Raw genomic sequence first — 13,978 nt, 5'->3', positions numbered from 1 at the left:
GATGATTGGTGGTAGTTTAGTCACTCAGTCATTTCTGACTCTTGCAACCCCATGGACTGTAGCCCACCAGGTTTCTCTATCCATGGAATTTTTTAGGCAAGAATACTGGAGTGGGTTGCCATTTCCTTCTCCAATACAGATCATTCAGTTCAGTTCAGTTCAGTTGCTCAGTCGTGTCCGAATCTTTGCAACCCCATAAACCGCAGCACGCCAGGCCTCTCACCAACTCCCGAAGTTTACTCAAACTCACGCCCATCGAGTTGGTAATGCCATCCAGCCATCTCATCGTCTTTTGTCCCCTTCTCCTCCTGCCCCCAATCCCTTCCAGCATCAGGGTCTTTTCCAATGAGTCAGCTCTTCGCATGAGGTGACCAAAGTACTGGAGTTTCAGCTTCAGCATCAGTCCTTCCAGTGAACACCCAGGACTGATCTCCTTTAGGATGGACTGGATGGATCTCTCTGCAGTCCAAGGGACTCCCAAGAGTCTTCTCCAACACCACCGTTCAAAAGCATCAATTTTTCGGTGCTCAGCTTTCTTCACAGTCCAACTGTATCATCCATACATGACCACTGGAAAAACCATAGCTTTGACTAGATAGACCTTTGTTGGCAAAGTAATTAACAGGATACAAATAATTTTTTTTAATTAAGCTGAAGTTCCCATAGAAGATGCTTTCCAATAAGTATTCAAAACTATTATTTCTTATATAATTACATATAGAGCTATTCATAACTATGCTTTCTTCTATGAAAATATTGTAGAATTATTTGAATATATTATATTTAACATCACAACTTCTAAATCAGGAATGAGGGACTTCCTGCCCATTGTCAGGTTTATGCCTCTCTATACATAATACAAATATATTTATTTACCAGTATCTTTTTCTCCTTTTATATTCTATTTTATTTCTGTCTCTTCATTCTTTCTTATGTCTTTATTTCCCTTTATACCTCTATCTTCAATTCTGGTAAGACTATAGAACTAAACTTTATGTGTTGTTACTTACTGAAAGAAATTTTCTACTTCATGAACTTAAGTTTTAAATTATTAAGTATCATGATAACTACTAACAGTCATTGGATAGTCTTTGTGTACCAAGTATTAGGCTGAATAATTTCCATGTTAACTCATCTAATACTCAGAACAGTCCTTTGCAGTAGGTACTATTACTATCCCCATTTTACAAATAAGAAAAGAAGAAAGAATACAAGTAATTTCATTTCCCCAAGATCATACGCCTAGCAAGTAGTGGAACCAGGATTTGGATTCAGGCAAACCAACTTTAGAACCTACTCTTAGTTAATATACCATCACTTTTATATATGAAAAATATGTATATATATATATACCATCACTTTTATATATGTACTTAATAGAGGTAGTCATTAAACAGTATTTGCCAACTAGTCATTTTCTAGTATATAACATAATCTTGTCATGTAGTAAGGTACCTTGTAAATATTTTATTGAATGTTAAATGAACTTTAATTAAAAATATTAAATAACCCAGTCATTAAGATATATTTAAATTTAAACCATCATTTGCAGACTTGTAATAATTAATGAATTTAATCTCTTAAAAATAAAAATTGTTAAAATTGTTTTTGCTTAAATATAGCATATTACTTGATTCCCCAATTAATGTTTTACTGGTTATGAAAATAACCAAACTCCACTTTCATTCCCTACAATATTTTGCCAAGTTTCCTAAATCTACTCTTACTTTAGAATTATATATTTCTGTTTAATGATATTACCATGGTTTTTAGTCCTTAAAATGCAAAACCTTGTTCTGGGCAATTGAAGAGACAACAGTGAATGACATTGACATAATCCCTGTCTTCAAAGAGCTTACAGAATGGTCTCCATGGAAATTTAGAAACTACCAGCAAACAGTTTACAAGTGTAATAGCTGTTATGGAATAGGAAATACAGGGTGCTATGCAGGCATATTTTTGAGACAGGAAAGGACTCACTGTGGAAGCAGTGTGTAAGCTGAAAACCTGAAGGATTAAATACAAAGATAGTAATTAAGAGACTGACAGAAGTATTCTGAGCAGAAGGAATAATAGCATGTTTCAAAGCCTAGTGATAAGAGAATATGGTATGCTTTAGGAACTAAAGAAAAGTTAGTCTGTTAGAGCAGAAAAAGGAAGGAATTTGGTGGGAGATGAGATTATAAACTAGATATTTCAAGTAAAAAAAAAATGAGAGCTTTAATCTAAGAGCAGTGGAAGCCTTTAAAGGATAAGGAAGTGATATAATCAGATATGCGTGTGTGTTTTTTTAAGATCTCTGACTTTAGAGTGATGATTTCGTTCCTCAAGTCCTCTTAAGAGACTTTTGAAGTTATCCAGGATAGAGATACTGATGTTTTATAGTAGGATGGTAGGGTGAGGATGGAAAAAAGTGAAGTAATTCAAGAATTATATGAGAGAGTGGTGACCACATGTAGACTTGAGGGTGGAGCCTGATAAAAGGATTACTCCCAGATTTTTACTTGAACAGCTGAATAGATACAAAAGTGCCACTTGTTGAGATTGAAATACTAGAGTAAGATCAAATTTGGGAAGAAAGGTGAGTTCAGTTTTATATATGGTAATTTTTATATTGCATCAGATTTCCAAGTGGGAAGAAGGCCTAAGACAACTTCTTGAGATTTCTGCCTTAAATTAAAAAAATCTAGTATCCTAAGAGAAATGGCAGAGGAATAATAAAGAACATTAAGAGACAGAAGGAAAGTTTCAGAAAGAATACCGCCTAGAAGTTACATTAAAGAAATCTTTGGATTTAGGTGTGTTTGACTACTTTAAAAGGATAATTTAAAAATACTAGAGGTGAAGCCAGATTGGAGTGGTTTGAAAGATAAATTTATTTATGAAATTTAGTTGTAAAAGAGGGGAGTAAGGTAGAGCAGCAGATGAAGAAAAATGAGTTGATGGTGGATTTGTCTGTCTTCTCAGTTCAGTTCAGTCGCTCAGTCATGTCCGACTCTTTGCAACCCCATGGACTGCAGCATGCCAGGCCTCCCTGTCCATCACCAGCTCCCAGAGTTTACTCAAACTTATGTCCATTGAGTCGGTGATGCCATCCAACCATCTCATCCTCTGTCATCCCCTTCTCCTCCCGCCTTCAATCTTTCCCAGCATCAGGGTCTTTTCCAATGAGTCAGTTCTTCACATCAGGTGGCCAAAGTATTGGAGTTTCAGCTTCAACATCAGTCCTTCCAGTGAATATTCAGGGCTGATTTCCTTTAGGATGGACTGGTTGGATCTCCTTGCAGTCCAAGGGATTCTTCTCCAATACCACAGTTCAAAAGCATCAATTCTTCAGTGCTCAGCTTTCTTTATAGTCCAACTCTCACATCCATACATGACTACTGGAAAAACCATAGTCTTGACTCGATGGATCTTTTTTGGCAAAGTAATGTCTCTTCTTTTTAATATGCTGTCTAGGTTGGTCATAACTTTCCTTCCAAGGAGTGAGCGTCTTTTAATTTCATGGCTATAGTCACCATCTGCAGTGATTTTGGAGCCCCAAAAAATAAAGTCTGTCACTGTTTCCATTGTTTCCCCATCTATTTGCCATGAAGTGATGGGACTGGATGCCAAGACCTTAGTTTTATGAGTGTTGAGCTTTAAGCCAACTTTTTCACTCTCCTCTTTCACTTTCATCAAGATTCTCTTTAGTTCTTCCTCACTCTCTGCCATAAGGGTGGTGTCATCTGCATATCTGAGGTTATTGGTATTTCTCCTACCTGTCTTTTATCTCTCTGTTTTTTGGCTATTGATTGTTTTTTGTGGGGGGCAAAAAAAGTTTAAACAGGATGTTTATGAAAAGGATCCAATGGTTAGAGATAGAAGAATCTAGAGAAGGAAGATGAATAGGCAAAGTCCCTGAAAAGGAAGGAGAAAGTGAGATCTAGATTATAATGAAGGACTTAATCTTGAACAAGCACTTCTTGAAAGGCTTCCTTGGGAAGTGTTGTCTAGAGAGTAGGAAGACGTTGAACTCACCTCCTCCCATCCTTGAGCTCCCCTCCTCCCATCCTTGAGCTCTCCTCCTCCAGTGGGCACACCAAATTGCAAGAATCTGTGAGAATGACCTGAAAATTAGCATAAAAGATTTTCTACAACTGAAGATACGAAAAACGAACCACAGTGAGATGGGTAGGAGAGGCAGAGACATAGTCAAGACCCACCTCCCTGGATAGGCAGCCCACAAACAGGAGGATAATTACATTTACAGAATTCTCCCCAAGGAGTGAAACATCCAAAACCTATATTGGGCTCCCCAGCTGGGGTGTCCTTCACAGGGAAGATCCCCCCCCCCCCCAAAATCTGGCTTTGAAGGTCATCCTTCAAAGGACTTGTGTACAGGAGAACTAAAGGACTGTAGGAAAGAGAGACTCTGCTCTTACAGGGCCTGTGTAAAATCTCATATGCACAGAGTCAGTAATTTGAAAGGAAACCACCTGCAGATCTTGGAGAACCTCTTGGAGAGGCAGGAGACACCTAGTAGTCCCCCTCAAGATATAGATGCTGGCGACAGCTGAATGTAGGAGTTTTCCTGCCATTAGGACTCTGATGCTGACAGGCATCATTGCGGAGTCCGCCCTCTACCCTACTAGTGCTGGAGGCTTACCCACCCACTGGCAGACTGCTGCCAACCCCCAGCTTCCCTGGCTCCATAGCTAGCCACCCTTGAACCTGGCTCTGCCATCAGTAGAGTAGCACACGCTTTGGGACCCTGCACCAGGAAGGTCACAGGAGCTGACTGGGCCAGGGTCCAGGCCTTCCTACCTGCCAGCACACCCAGTGGTCAGTCTTGCCACAATAGAAGGGCCCAGACAGGCCGTGTACGGGGCATGCTTAGAGTATATAGTGCTGCTGTCCAGAGGGATGTGCTGCCGGGTTCCATAAGATATCTCTTACATAATGCCACTCCTCCCAAATTCAAGAAACGTAGCCAGTCTACTTAATACTTAGAAATAAACACAGAGAACTAGGCAAATAGAAACAGAGGACTATGTTCCAAACAAAGGAATGAGACAATCTCAGAAGAAGAATTAAACAAAGAAAAGATACACAATCTGCCTGTTAAAGAGTTTCAGATAATGATCATAAAGATATTCAATGAACACAAGAGAGAAATGGAAGAACATAGTAAGAGTGTTAACAAAGAATTAGAAAATATAAGGGGAAACCAAATAGAGCTGAAGAATACAATAACTAAAATTAAAACTACACTAGAAAGAAATAATAGTAGATTTGGTTATATGGAACAGATCAGTAAACTAGAAGACTGAATAGTGGAAATCACCTAAGCTGAAGAGGAAAAAGAGAAGAGAGTTTTTTTTGTTTGTTTTTTTTTTAATTAGGGTGGTTTAAGAGACCTTTGAGACAATATCAAGTATACTAACATTCACATTCTAGGGACCCCAGAAGAAAGAAAAAGAGCCAGCATATGGAAGCAACCTCAGTGTCCACTGATGGACTAATGGATAAAAAGGATACATACATATATATGTGTATATATATATATGTATATATATATATATATGTATATGTATATATTCAGTGGAATATTACTTTGTTGTTGCTGTTTAGTCACTAAGTTGTATCCAACTCTTTTGCAACCCCATGGACTGTATCCCATCAGGCTCTCCTGTCCATAGAATTTCCCAGGCAGGAATACTAGATTGGGTTGCCATTTCCTTCTCCAGGGCTTCCCTGGTGGCTCAGACGGTAAAGAATCCACATGCACTATGGGGGACCTGGGTTTGATCCCTGGGTTGGGAAGATCCCCTGGAGAGGGCAATGGCTGCCCACCTAAGTATTCGGGCCTGGAGAATTCCATGGACTGTATAGAATCTGTGAAGAGTTGGACACACTCAGCAGCTTTCACTTTGCTTCTCCAGGGGCTCTTCCCGACCCAGAGACCAAATCCACATCTCCTGCATTTGTAGGTGGATTCTTTACCACTGAGCCACCAGGGAAGCCCTGGAACATTACTCGCCCGTTAAAAATAAAATCTTCCCATTTTTGACACCATGGATGGCTCTAGAAGCTATTATGCTAATGAAATAAGTCAGAGAAAGACAGATACCACATGATCTCACTTATATGTGGAATCTAAGAAGGAAAACAAAATAAAGTGAAAACAGACTCAGATACAGAGAAGAAACATGTTTGCCAGAAGGGAGGCTTGTGAGTGTGGACAAAATAGGTGAAGGGGATTAAGATGTACAAATCTCCAGTTATATAATAAATATATATATTAGGGCTGTTTTACACAGCATAAGGAATATGGTCAGTAACATTAATTTTGTATGGGAACAGATGGTTACTACACTTATAATGGTGATTACTTCTTAATGTATACAAATGTCAAATTCTGTAGTACATTAGAAGCTAACATAGTATTGTGCATTAATTAATATTTCAGCTTAACAAAAAAGAAAAGAAATACTAATTTCTTTTCGCCAGGGGATCTTCCCACCCCAGGGATTGAACCCAGGTCTCCCACATTGCAGATGGATTCTTTACCAGCTGAGCCACCAGGGAAGCCCATTGAGGAGAATGGATGGGTTAAATGACTAGAGAAATGTTTGGGGGCAACACTGAAGCCTTAGAAAAGATTAATTTTCAATGTGTAATTTTCCTCCAGCAGTCATTGGTACCCCAGATATAAACAAGTTACTTTAATTCCTGCAGGGTTGTCATTTTGGTATGCCAGTGTAGAAAAGGATGGTAGGGAGTGAGAATCAAATTTAGGATATATGCAAGTGATTGCTTGAAATTATGGACCACCAGATCTAAAGTGGATAGGAAGAAAAGTGAAGACAGAAGAAATGCATAAGAAGAATGAGGAAGTAATGGATTGATGGACTTGAGATTCGGTGTGAACATTTAAAAATTACTGGAGTAATGAGAGAGTAAGCTCGGAGGATGAAAAGTGTGGAGTATGATGTGAATTCCTGTCATATGTCATATGATGTGATGACAGATTCCAGGATATGATCTTAATAGTATAGAGTGCTTTGAAGTGTGGTAGAATGTCTTGAGATAAGGTCAGTAAACTTTAATCCAGCGCAATGGGCTTTTGAGTCCTTTGGTATGATAGTGGGTCTTAAAATAGGGAAAAAGACACATGACCATCGTCTGAATCATTAGTGAATGAGAGTGAGTCATCAGAAATTTAATAGATAGGGGTTGAACTGAATGCATTGTTTCCAAAGATCAGGAGCTTATTCAAAAGGGTGGAAGTAGTAAGCTTTCTCACTTGGTTTACTACAAATCTTATCCCTCTCCGCATGGTATTTCTCCTGTCCATACCCTTTTACATACTTAATCAGGTTACTCTTAAAGCTGACTCTTGTGATGGCATTCCCTTTCTGTAAAATCTCCAAAAAATTCTTTTGCCAAGAAAATAAAATTGAGAGCTCTAGCCTGACATTCAGAACCTTTCATGATCTGGCTTATCCTCCTTCAGATGTCTTTCCAGCTTGTCATCTGTTCACTTAATGTTCACCACATTCAAATAATAACCAGCTTCAGTTCCCCTAAACACTCCACAATTTACTTTTTTTCTTGCATCACTTTGTTCATATCGTTCGTGCTGTCTGAAATGCTTTTCCCACCTTGCTGCTCATTCAGTGCCTGCTTGTCCTTCAAGGCCTCACATCAGATTTCAACTGTCATGAAGAATTTCTTTACCCCTTCCAGTGGCAGTCATCTCTCCTTCCCCTGGGCATTAATAGTGATTTTAATGAATGCCACTTATTCTTTTCTAGTGTTTAAGTGTTTGTGTATGTTATCTTCCTAGATTATAAGCTCATTTGAGGATAAGATTTGCATCTGATTTTCCTTACATCTCTTCAGTATTTTATACAGTATAAATGTGTGTGGAATAAATGAATTAACTTTTAAGTATCTCATATTCATTTTTTAAAAAATTTATCCTTCAGTTCACTTTATTAGTAGGTAGTCATGTCTGTTAATAAATAAGAATTTAATTAAGCAGAGAAAGTTTGGCCTTCTAACTTTGTCACAGAAATTCTTTTAAGTGTATATATTATGTTTGTATTCGCAGCCCCACGCAGTCATTCGTCATACCATTAGATCTACAAACAGGAATGCCAGAGCTGAACGGACAGCTTCAGAAATCAATTGTATGTGTTTGGTATACATTTTCAGTTGGTGGTTTTGGAGGGCTGAGCTGGGTGTTCTTGTGGGAATTTTTGTAGTAATAAAATCTCAGGCCATCTGCGGCTATATTCACACAAAAACAGGATACCTCTGAAATAAAGGTTGCTTTTCTGGTTGTAATGAAATCCTTGGTTTACAATTAAATAGTTTTTACTTTCTAATTATAAATGTAATACATGTTAATTGCAGAAAATTTGCAAAAAGAAGAAAGTAGAAAATTAACATTGTCAATAATCATCACTCAGCACCAGCCCACAGATAATATTTTGCTGAATTTCCTTCAAATTTTTTCACATGTAGTTTTACATGGCTGAGTTTATACTATGCATAAAATTTTGCCTAATATAGTTAGAAGTATTTCCCATATATTAGCCTAGGCTTTGTAACTGTTATGTTTAATGGTTTTATCCTCCTGTATTGAGTTGATGTATTGTAGTCCCTATTGTTGGATATTTAGGTTGGTCTCGGTTTTTTAAGAGAGATTAGCACCAAGGTGGATATTTTCTAAAATGCATATTTAAAAGGAGAAATTGATTTTTATTCAATAAATCATTGACATGAAAATGTTATATTAACAATATTTGTCATTTTAGCCACATTAATTTGGAAGAACAGATTTACAAAGAATTTTTAGGATGAGTATACTGACTTAAGTGCATAATTGTTTCAAAGGAGATTTAAAGGTAGTTTACATTAAAATAAGCTCTAAATAAAAAATATAAACCATAATGGAGGAAGGTAGTTAGAATAATTGCAGATGTGTATTTTGTTTTCTTGAAACCAAACATTTCTAGCTTTCTGTACGCAGCTTTGGAAATCTAGGTCAATGGAGAGTTAGAATATCCTTCCCATATCTGTTATTTCAGTCACACATTTTCATAGTTAAACTCATAATTCAAGATTTTCTGTTTTTGTTAGTTCCAGATTGCTGATACTTTTTATGCTATGTTCTTATACTATCCCTAGCAAACTCTCTGAGTTTCAAATACCAGACAGAAAAGCAGCTGTTTATTTTTATATTTTAAAATAAAGCTATTATAAAGCTATTTTCTTTATTTTATACAACTGTATAGTATTCAATTAATGTATTGTAAATGTATCTTTCCTTACAGCTTTGTTTTGGGGGTTGTATTTAGTAAGGCCTTCCTGATTTTAAGGTTATAAAAGGATTTTCCTGTTTGTTTTTTTGTTTCATTTTTTATAATATCAATACTTATATCTGTTATAAGGTATTATTTGCTAGAAGGTATGAAATATGAATTCATTCTAAATATCTACTCATTTGTCTTGATACTGTTTATTAAAACCTGTTTTCATTAATAGATTTGATATGCCATCTTTATTATATACTAAGTTGCCACATACATTTTAGGGCTTTTTCTGGAAATTCTGTTCTCTTGCACTAATATACTTAGTCCTATGCCAGTCACATACTTCTGATTATTATGTCTTTATAATACCTGTTAAAATGTGTTAGAAATAATCCTCCTCCTATTTTTTCCCTCACCCCCCTACACACACACACACACACACACACACACACACACACACACACACACACACACACACACACACACACACACACACACACACACACACACACACACACACACACACACATTGTTGCAATTCCTTTTTAGTATATCTGGCCATTGTATTTTCCCCACATAAAACATAAGAATCAGTCTACTGAGTTGAAAAAAAAAAAAACAAAACACCTCTCAGTGTTTTTACTGAGATCTCATAAATTTGTACACTAACTTTGGGAGAATTGACATCTTTATGATATTCTGTCATCTTAATCAAAATAAGCTTCCTCAGAGAGCTCAAAGCTTAGTTCTTTTATAAGTGTCCAGAGTACTGATTCCTTCGTGGAATTTGCCCTGTGTGCTGCAAGTACCAAACAGAAGATGGTGGAGTTGAAGGTCATTTTATTGATCTATCTTTAAATTCTCCCAAGTCTTCTTTTATGTCCATCAGGAGTGTTTCATAGTTTTGTTTTTGTTTGATAGATTTTATACATACCTTGTTAGTTCTTGTTCTTAGTTTTTTGTTTCAGTTTTTTAAATTAAGCTAGTAACTTACATACAGTAAAATGCTTAAGTGTACTGCACAATGAATTTTTAAATTTGTATACACTCATGAAACCACCAACCAGATCAACATTATCAGAATCTCTGAAGGATTCCTCATACTCCTTCACAATCAACACCCTCCCATCTCCTGTGTCCCCCTACCTTCCCACTGCCCTGGCTAATCACTATTCTTCTCTCATCACTATAGATTGGTTTTTGTGGTCTTGATCTTCAGATATTTAGGATCAACTAATATACACCTCTTTTGCCTGATTTCTTTTGCTCAATATTATGTCTGTGAAAGTCATTCATGTCATGTGTGCCAGTAATAGTTTATTTTTTCATTGTAATGTCGTATTTCATTGTATGATTATAGCATAATTTATTCATTCTTCACTTAGCTGGCATTTTTATTTGTTTCTAGTTTGGGGCTATTATAATTACTGTAATCATCCTTACTGTGTGTTTTTAGTGAACATAAATAATGGTTATCAGTCCAGTTCAGTCACTGAACTCTTTGTGACCCCATGGACTGCAGCACGCCAAGCTTCCCTGTCCATCACCAGCTCCTGGAGATTGCTCAAACTAATGTCCATCGAGTCGGTGATGCCATCCAACCATCTCATCCTCTGTCGTCCCCTTCTCCTGTCTTCAATCTTTCCCAGCATCAGGGTCTTTTCCAATGAGTCAGTTCTTCGCATCAGGTGGCCAAAGTATTGGAGTTTAAGCTTCAGCATCAGTCCTTCTAATGAATATTCAGGACTGATTTCCTTTAGGATTGACTGGTTTGATCACCTTGCAGACCAAAGGACTCTCAAGAGTCTTCTCCAATACCACAGTTCAAAAGCATCAATTCTTCAGTGCTCAGTTTTCTGATCTTGGCCTAATCTAAGACCACCAGAGTATAGTCCAGCGAAGTCAGATTTATTCACTCCTTGCAGTGAGGGAGAACACACACCAGAGGAACCATGGAACATCTCATTACATAGGAAAAGAAGAATTAGAGAGTTTGGGGGGAAAGTGGAAACTAAGTAAAATTTAAGTGAAAACTTAAAGCAAAGTAGGGATGTGTGTGAAAAGATCTATACTATAAAAATAGATTCAGAAGCCTGTTTCTTTGGAAACTTGAAATGTTGTATTCAGAAACTCCTTTAGTTGAAGGTCTGTATCTACATTGGAAATTAAAGCTACTTCTCTCTATCAGTAACTTAAACCTTCCAGGTGAGAGTGGAATGGTTCATTTTAATAAATATGATTTAATAAAGCAAAGCTTCTGACTGTCTTTGATTTTAGAGACTGATATTTCTCAGTAGGAAAGCATGGGTAATTCAGAGAGGGGATCATCATGTGATACTTTGCCTATGCAGCATATCCTTGGGAGAATCATTGTTTCTTCTCGACTTTGCATTTGGATTTGTGTCTGTCTTCCCAGTCTGATGAATGGTCAGGCAGATTACTGTCTCATTCTGATTAGATATGGGTGTATGACCTGAATTTTCTGTTTAAAAAAAAAAAAACGTTTTTGTCTGAAAAGCCAGTTTTTGGTTGAGTCCAGTTGATACTGGGAGCTCAGCCTCTGTGCACGGGTGCCAAATCAAATCTCAGAGGCAGAATTTTGAGTGAGATAGAAAAGAATAGCTTTATTGCTTTGCCAGCCAAAGCGGAACACAGAGAGCTCCTGCCCCAACTGTGTGTCTCAACCTGGGAGAAGTTTTATAGCACAGTGGTTCAGGGGTGGGTGGGGTTGCTGAGAGATCAGAGTGTGCGCAGGGCCGCCACTCCTCTAATTTAGTCTCAGGTAATCTTCTTGATTACAAACAAAGATCATGGCACCTGGTCCCATCACTTCATGGCAAATAGATGGGGAAACAGTGGAAACAGTGTCAGACTTTATTTTCTGGGGCTCCAAAATCACTGCAGATGGTGACTGCAGCCATGAAATTAAAAGACGCTCACTCCTTGGAAGAAAAGTTATGACCACCCTAGACAGCATATTAAAAAGCAGAGACATTACTTCGCCAACAAAGGTCCGTCTAGTCAAGACTATGGTTTTTCCAGCAGTCATGTATGGATGTGAGAGTTGGACTATAAAGAAAGCTGAGTGCCAGAGAATTGATGCTTTTGACCTGTGGTGTTGGAGAAAACTTGAGAGTCCCTTGGACTGCAAGGAGATCCAACCAGTCCATCCTGAAGGAAATCAGTCCTGAATATTCATTGGAAGGACTGATGTTGAAGCTGAAACTCCAACCCTTTGGCCGCCTGATGCGAAGAGCTGACTCATTTGAAAAGACCCTGATGCTGGGAAAGATTAAAGGCGGGAGGAGATGGGGACGACAGAGGATGAGATGGTTGGATGGCATCACCGACTCAATGGACATAAGTTTGAGTAAACTCCAGGAGTTCGTGATGGACAAGGAGGCCTGGCATGCTGCAGTTCATGGGGTTGCAAAGAGTCAGACACGACTGAGCGACTGAACTGAACTGAACTGAATCTTCCTGATGAACTAATCTGATTCTTTTAATATAGCCTTCTGTGGTGTTTCTCTGCTATGAAGAGTGCTGACCTCTTAAAAGACCTTAAAGACTTTGTTATGTGTGTCCCTTGAGGTGGAACCAGGACCCTGCCCCAAGAGCTGCACTTTTGTTTCCTGGCTATCCCCCTCCCCCATATTTGCATCCCTTCCCTTTCCAGGTTGAATCTGCCCTTTGGAACTCTGAGAAGGTAGGGGAAGCTGAGTTAAAGGAGATGGGGGAGAGAAAGGCTTCTGTGCCCAGGATTCCTGTAGGATTCCTTGGTTTCACAGTTACCTAGGAAACCAACTAACTGCAAAAAAATTGGCACCAAAGGGGATTTGAGAGGTGTCAATAAAGAAAATGACTGCCCAGCTATTGGTTTAGGTGTATGATTTTAGCTGACTCACAAGTAAATTTTAGCCAGGTATTTGGACTCATACCAGGGACTGAGGCTACACAGAGCAGTATTAAGAATAAAGACTCTACCGATATCATAATTAAGAGGTAACAAGTAGTCTGTCAACAATCCAGAACCTTCAGCTGGCAAGGAGGAAGAAAAAACTGTAGCTAAAGAGCTATAGTATTAAAGTATGCACATTAAAGTATGAAAATCAAAGTCTTGTGTCATCTTGCTCCATTGGACTTGGACAAATGATTCTTTTCCTATTGTCATCAGCTTGATTCAACAGATTTGTGTAGAAATTGCCTTCTTGCAGTCATCTACTTCTGAAGATTGTCATCTCCAGTTTGAGATTTCCTACTGAGACCATCTTGTGTTGATTTAAATTGGCCCATGTCTCTGTAATTAAGACAAATTAATACAAGGATCATTGCTCTGTTTTACCATTGTATTAATTATTAACAGTACCTGGCAAGATTCTATTTATTGAGTTTAGAGAGAAGTTTCCCAGAAAACAGTTTCTGAGTTCTAAATCATGAAAAGATCATTTCAGAGGAAACACTGCTTGGATATGTTTGAATATAAAACTGTGTACTGTACAAGTCTCAGATATATTCGTCTGTGATATTGTAGAAACTGGAGCTGGGGCAGTATTCTTTGATGTATAAGATACTCAGTTTTGGGTTTATTGAGAGAGAGTTAATGGGCCCCTGAGGAAGTTGACCTTACTTTCATTCAAGCCAAACAAACAAAGAAAACCCATTTTAGGCTAAGG

At 38.0% G+C, this 13,978-nt stretch overlaps 1 protein-coding gene across 4 annotated transcripts in view; it reads left to right on the top strand.

The window, feature by feature from the left end:
• MAP4K5 (mitogen-activated protein kinase kinase kinase kinase 5) overlaps positions 1-13,978 on the top strand; it is a 115,321-nt gene that overhangs the window by 63,162 nt on the left and 38,181 nt on the right. For all 4 annotated transcript variants that reach the window (XM_043471640.1, XM_043471638.1, XM_043471641.1 and 1 more), the window contains exon 14: positions 8,099-8,177. In XM_043471640.1, coding sequence (XP_043327575.1) covers positions 8,099-8,177 — 79 coding nt within the window. The remainder of the gene's footprint in view (positions 1-8,098; positions 8,178-13,978) is intronic.

The sequence above is a fragment of the Cervus canadensis genome, chromosome 6, assembly GCF_019320065.1.
Source record: "Cervus canadensis isolate Bull #8, Minnesota chromosome 6, ASM1932006v1, whole genome shotgun sequence".
NCBI classification, from domain to species: Eukaryota; Metazoa; Chordata; class Mammalia; order Artiodactyla; family Cervidae; genus Cervus; species Cervus canadensis.
This window is presented reverse-complemented; position numbering and strand designations above follow the sequence as displayed.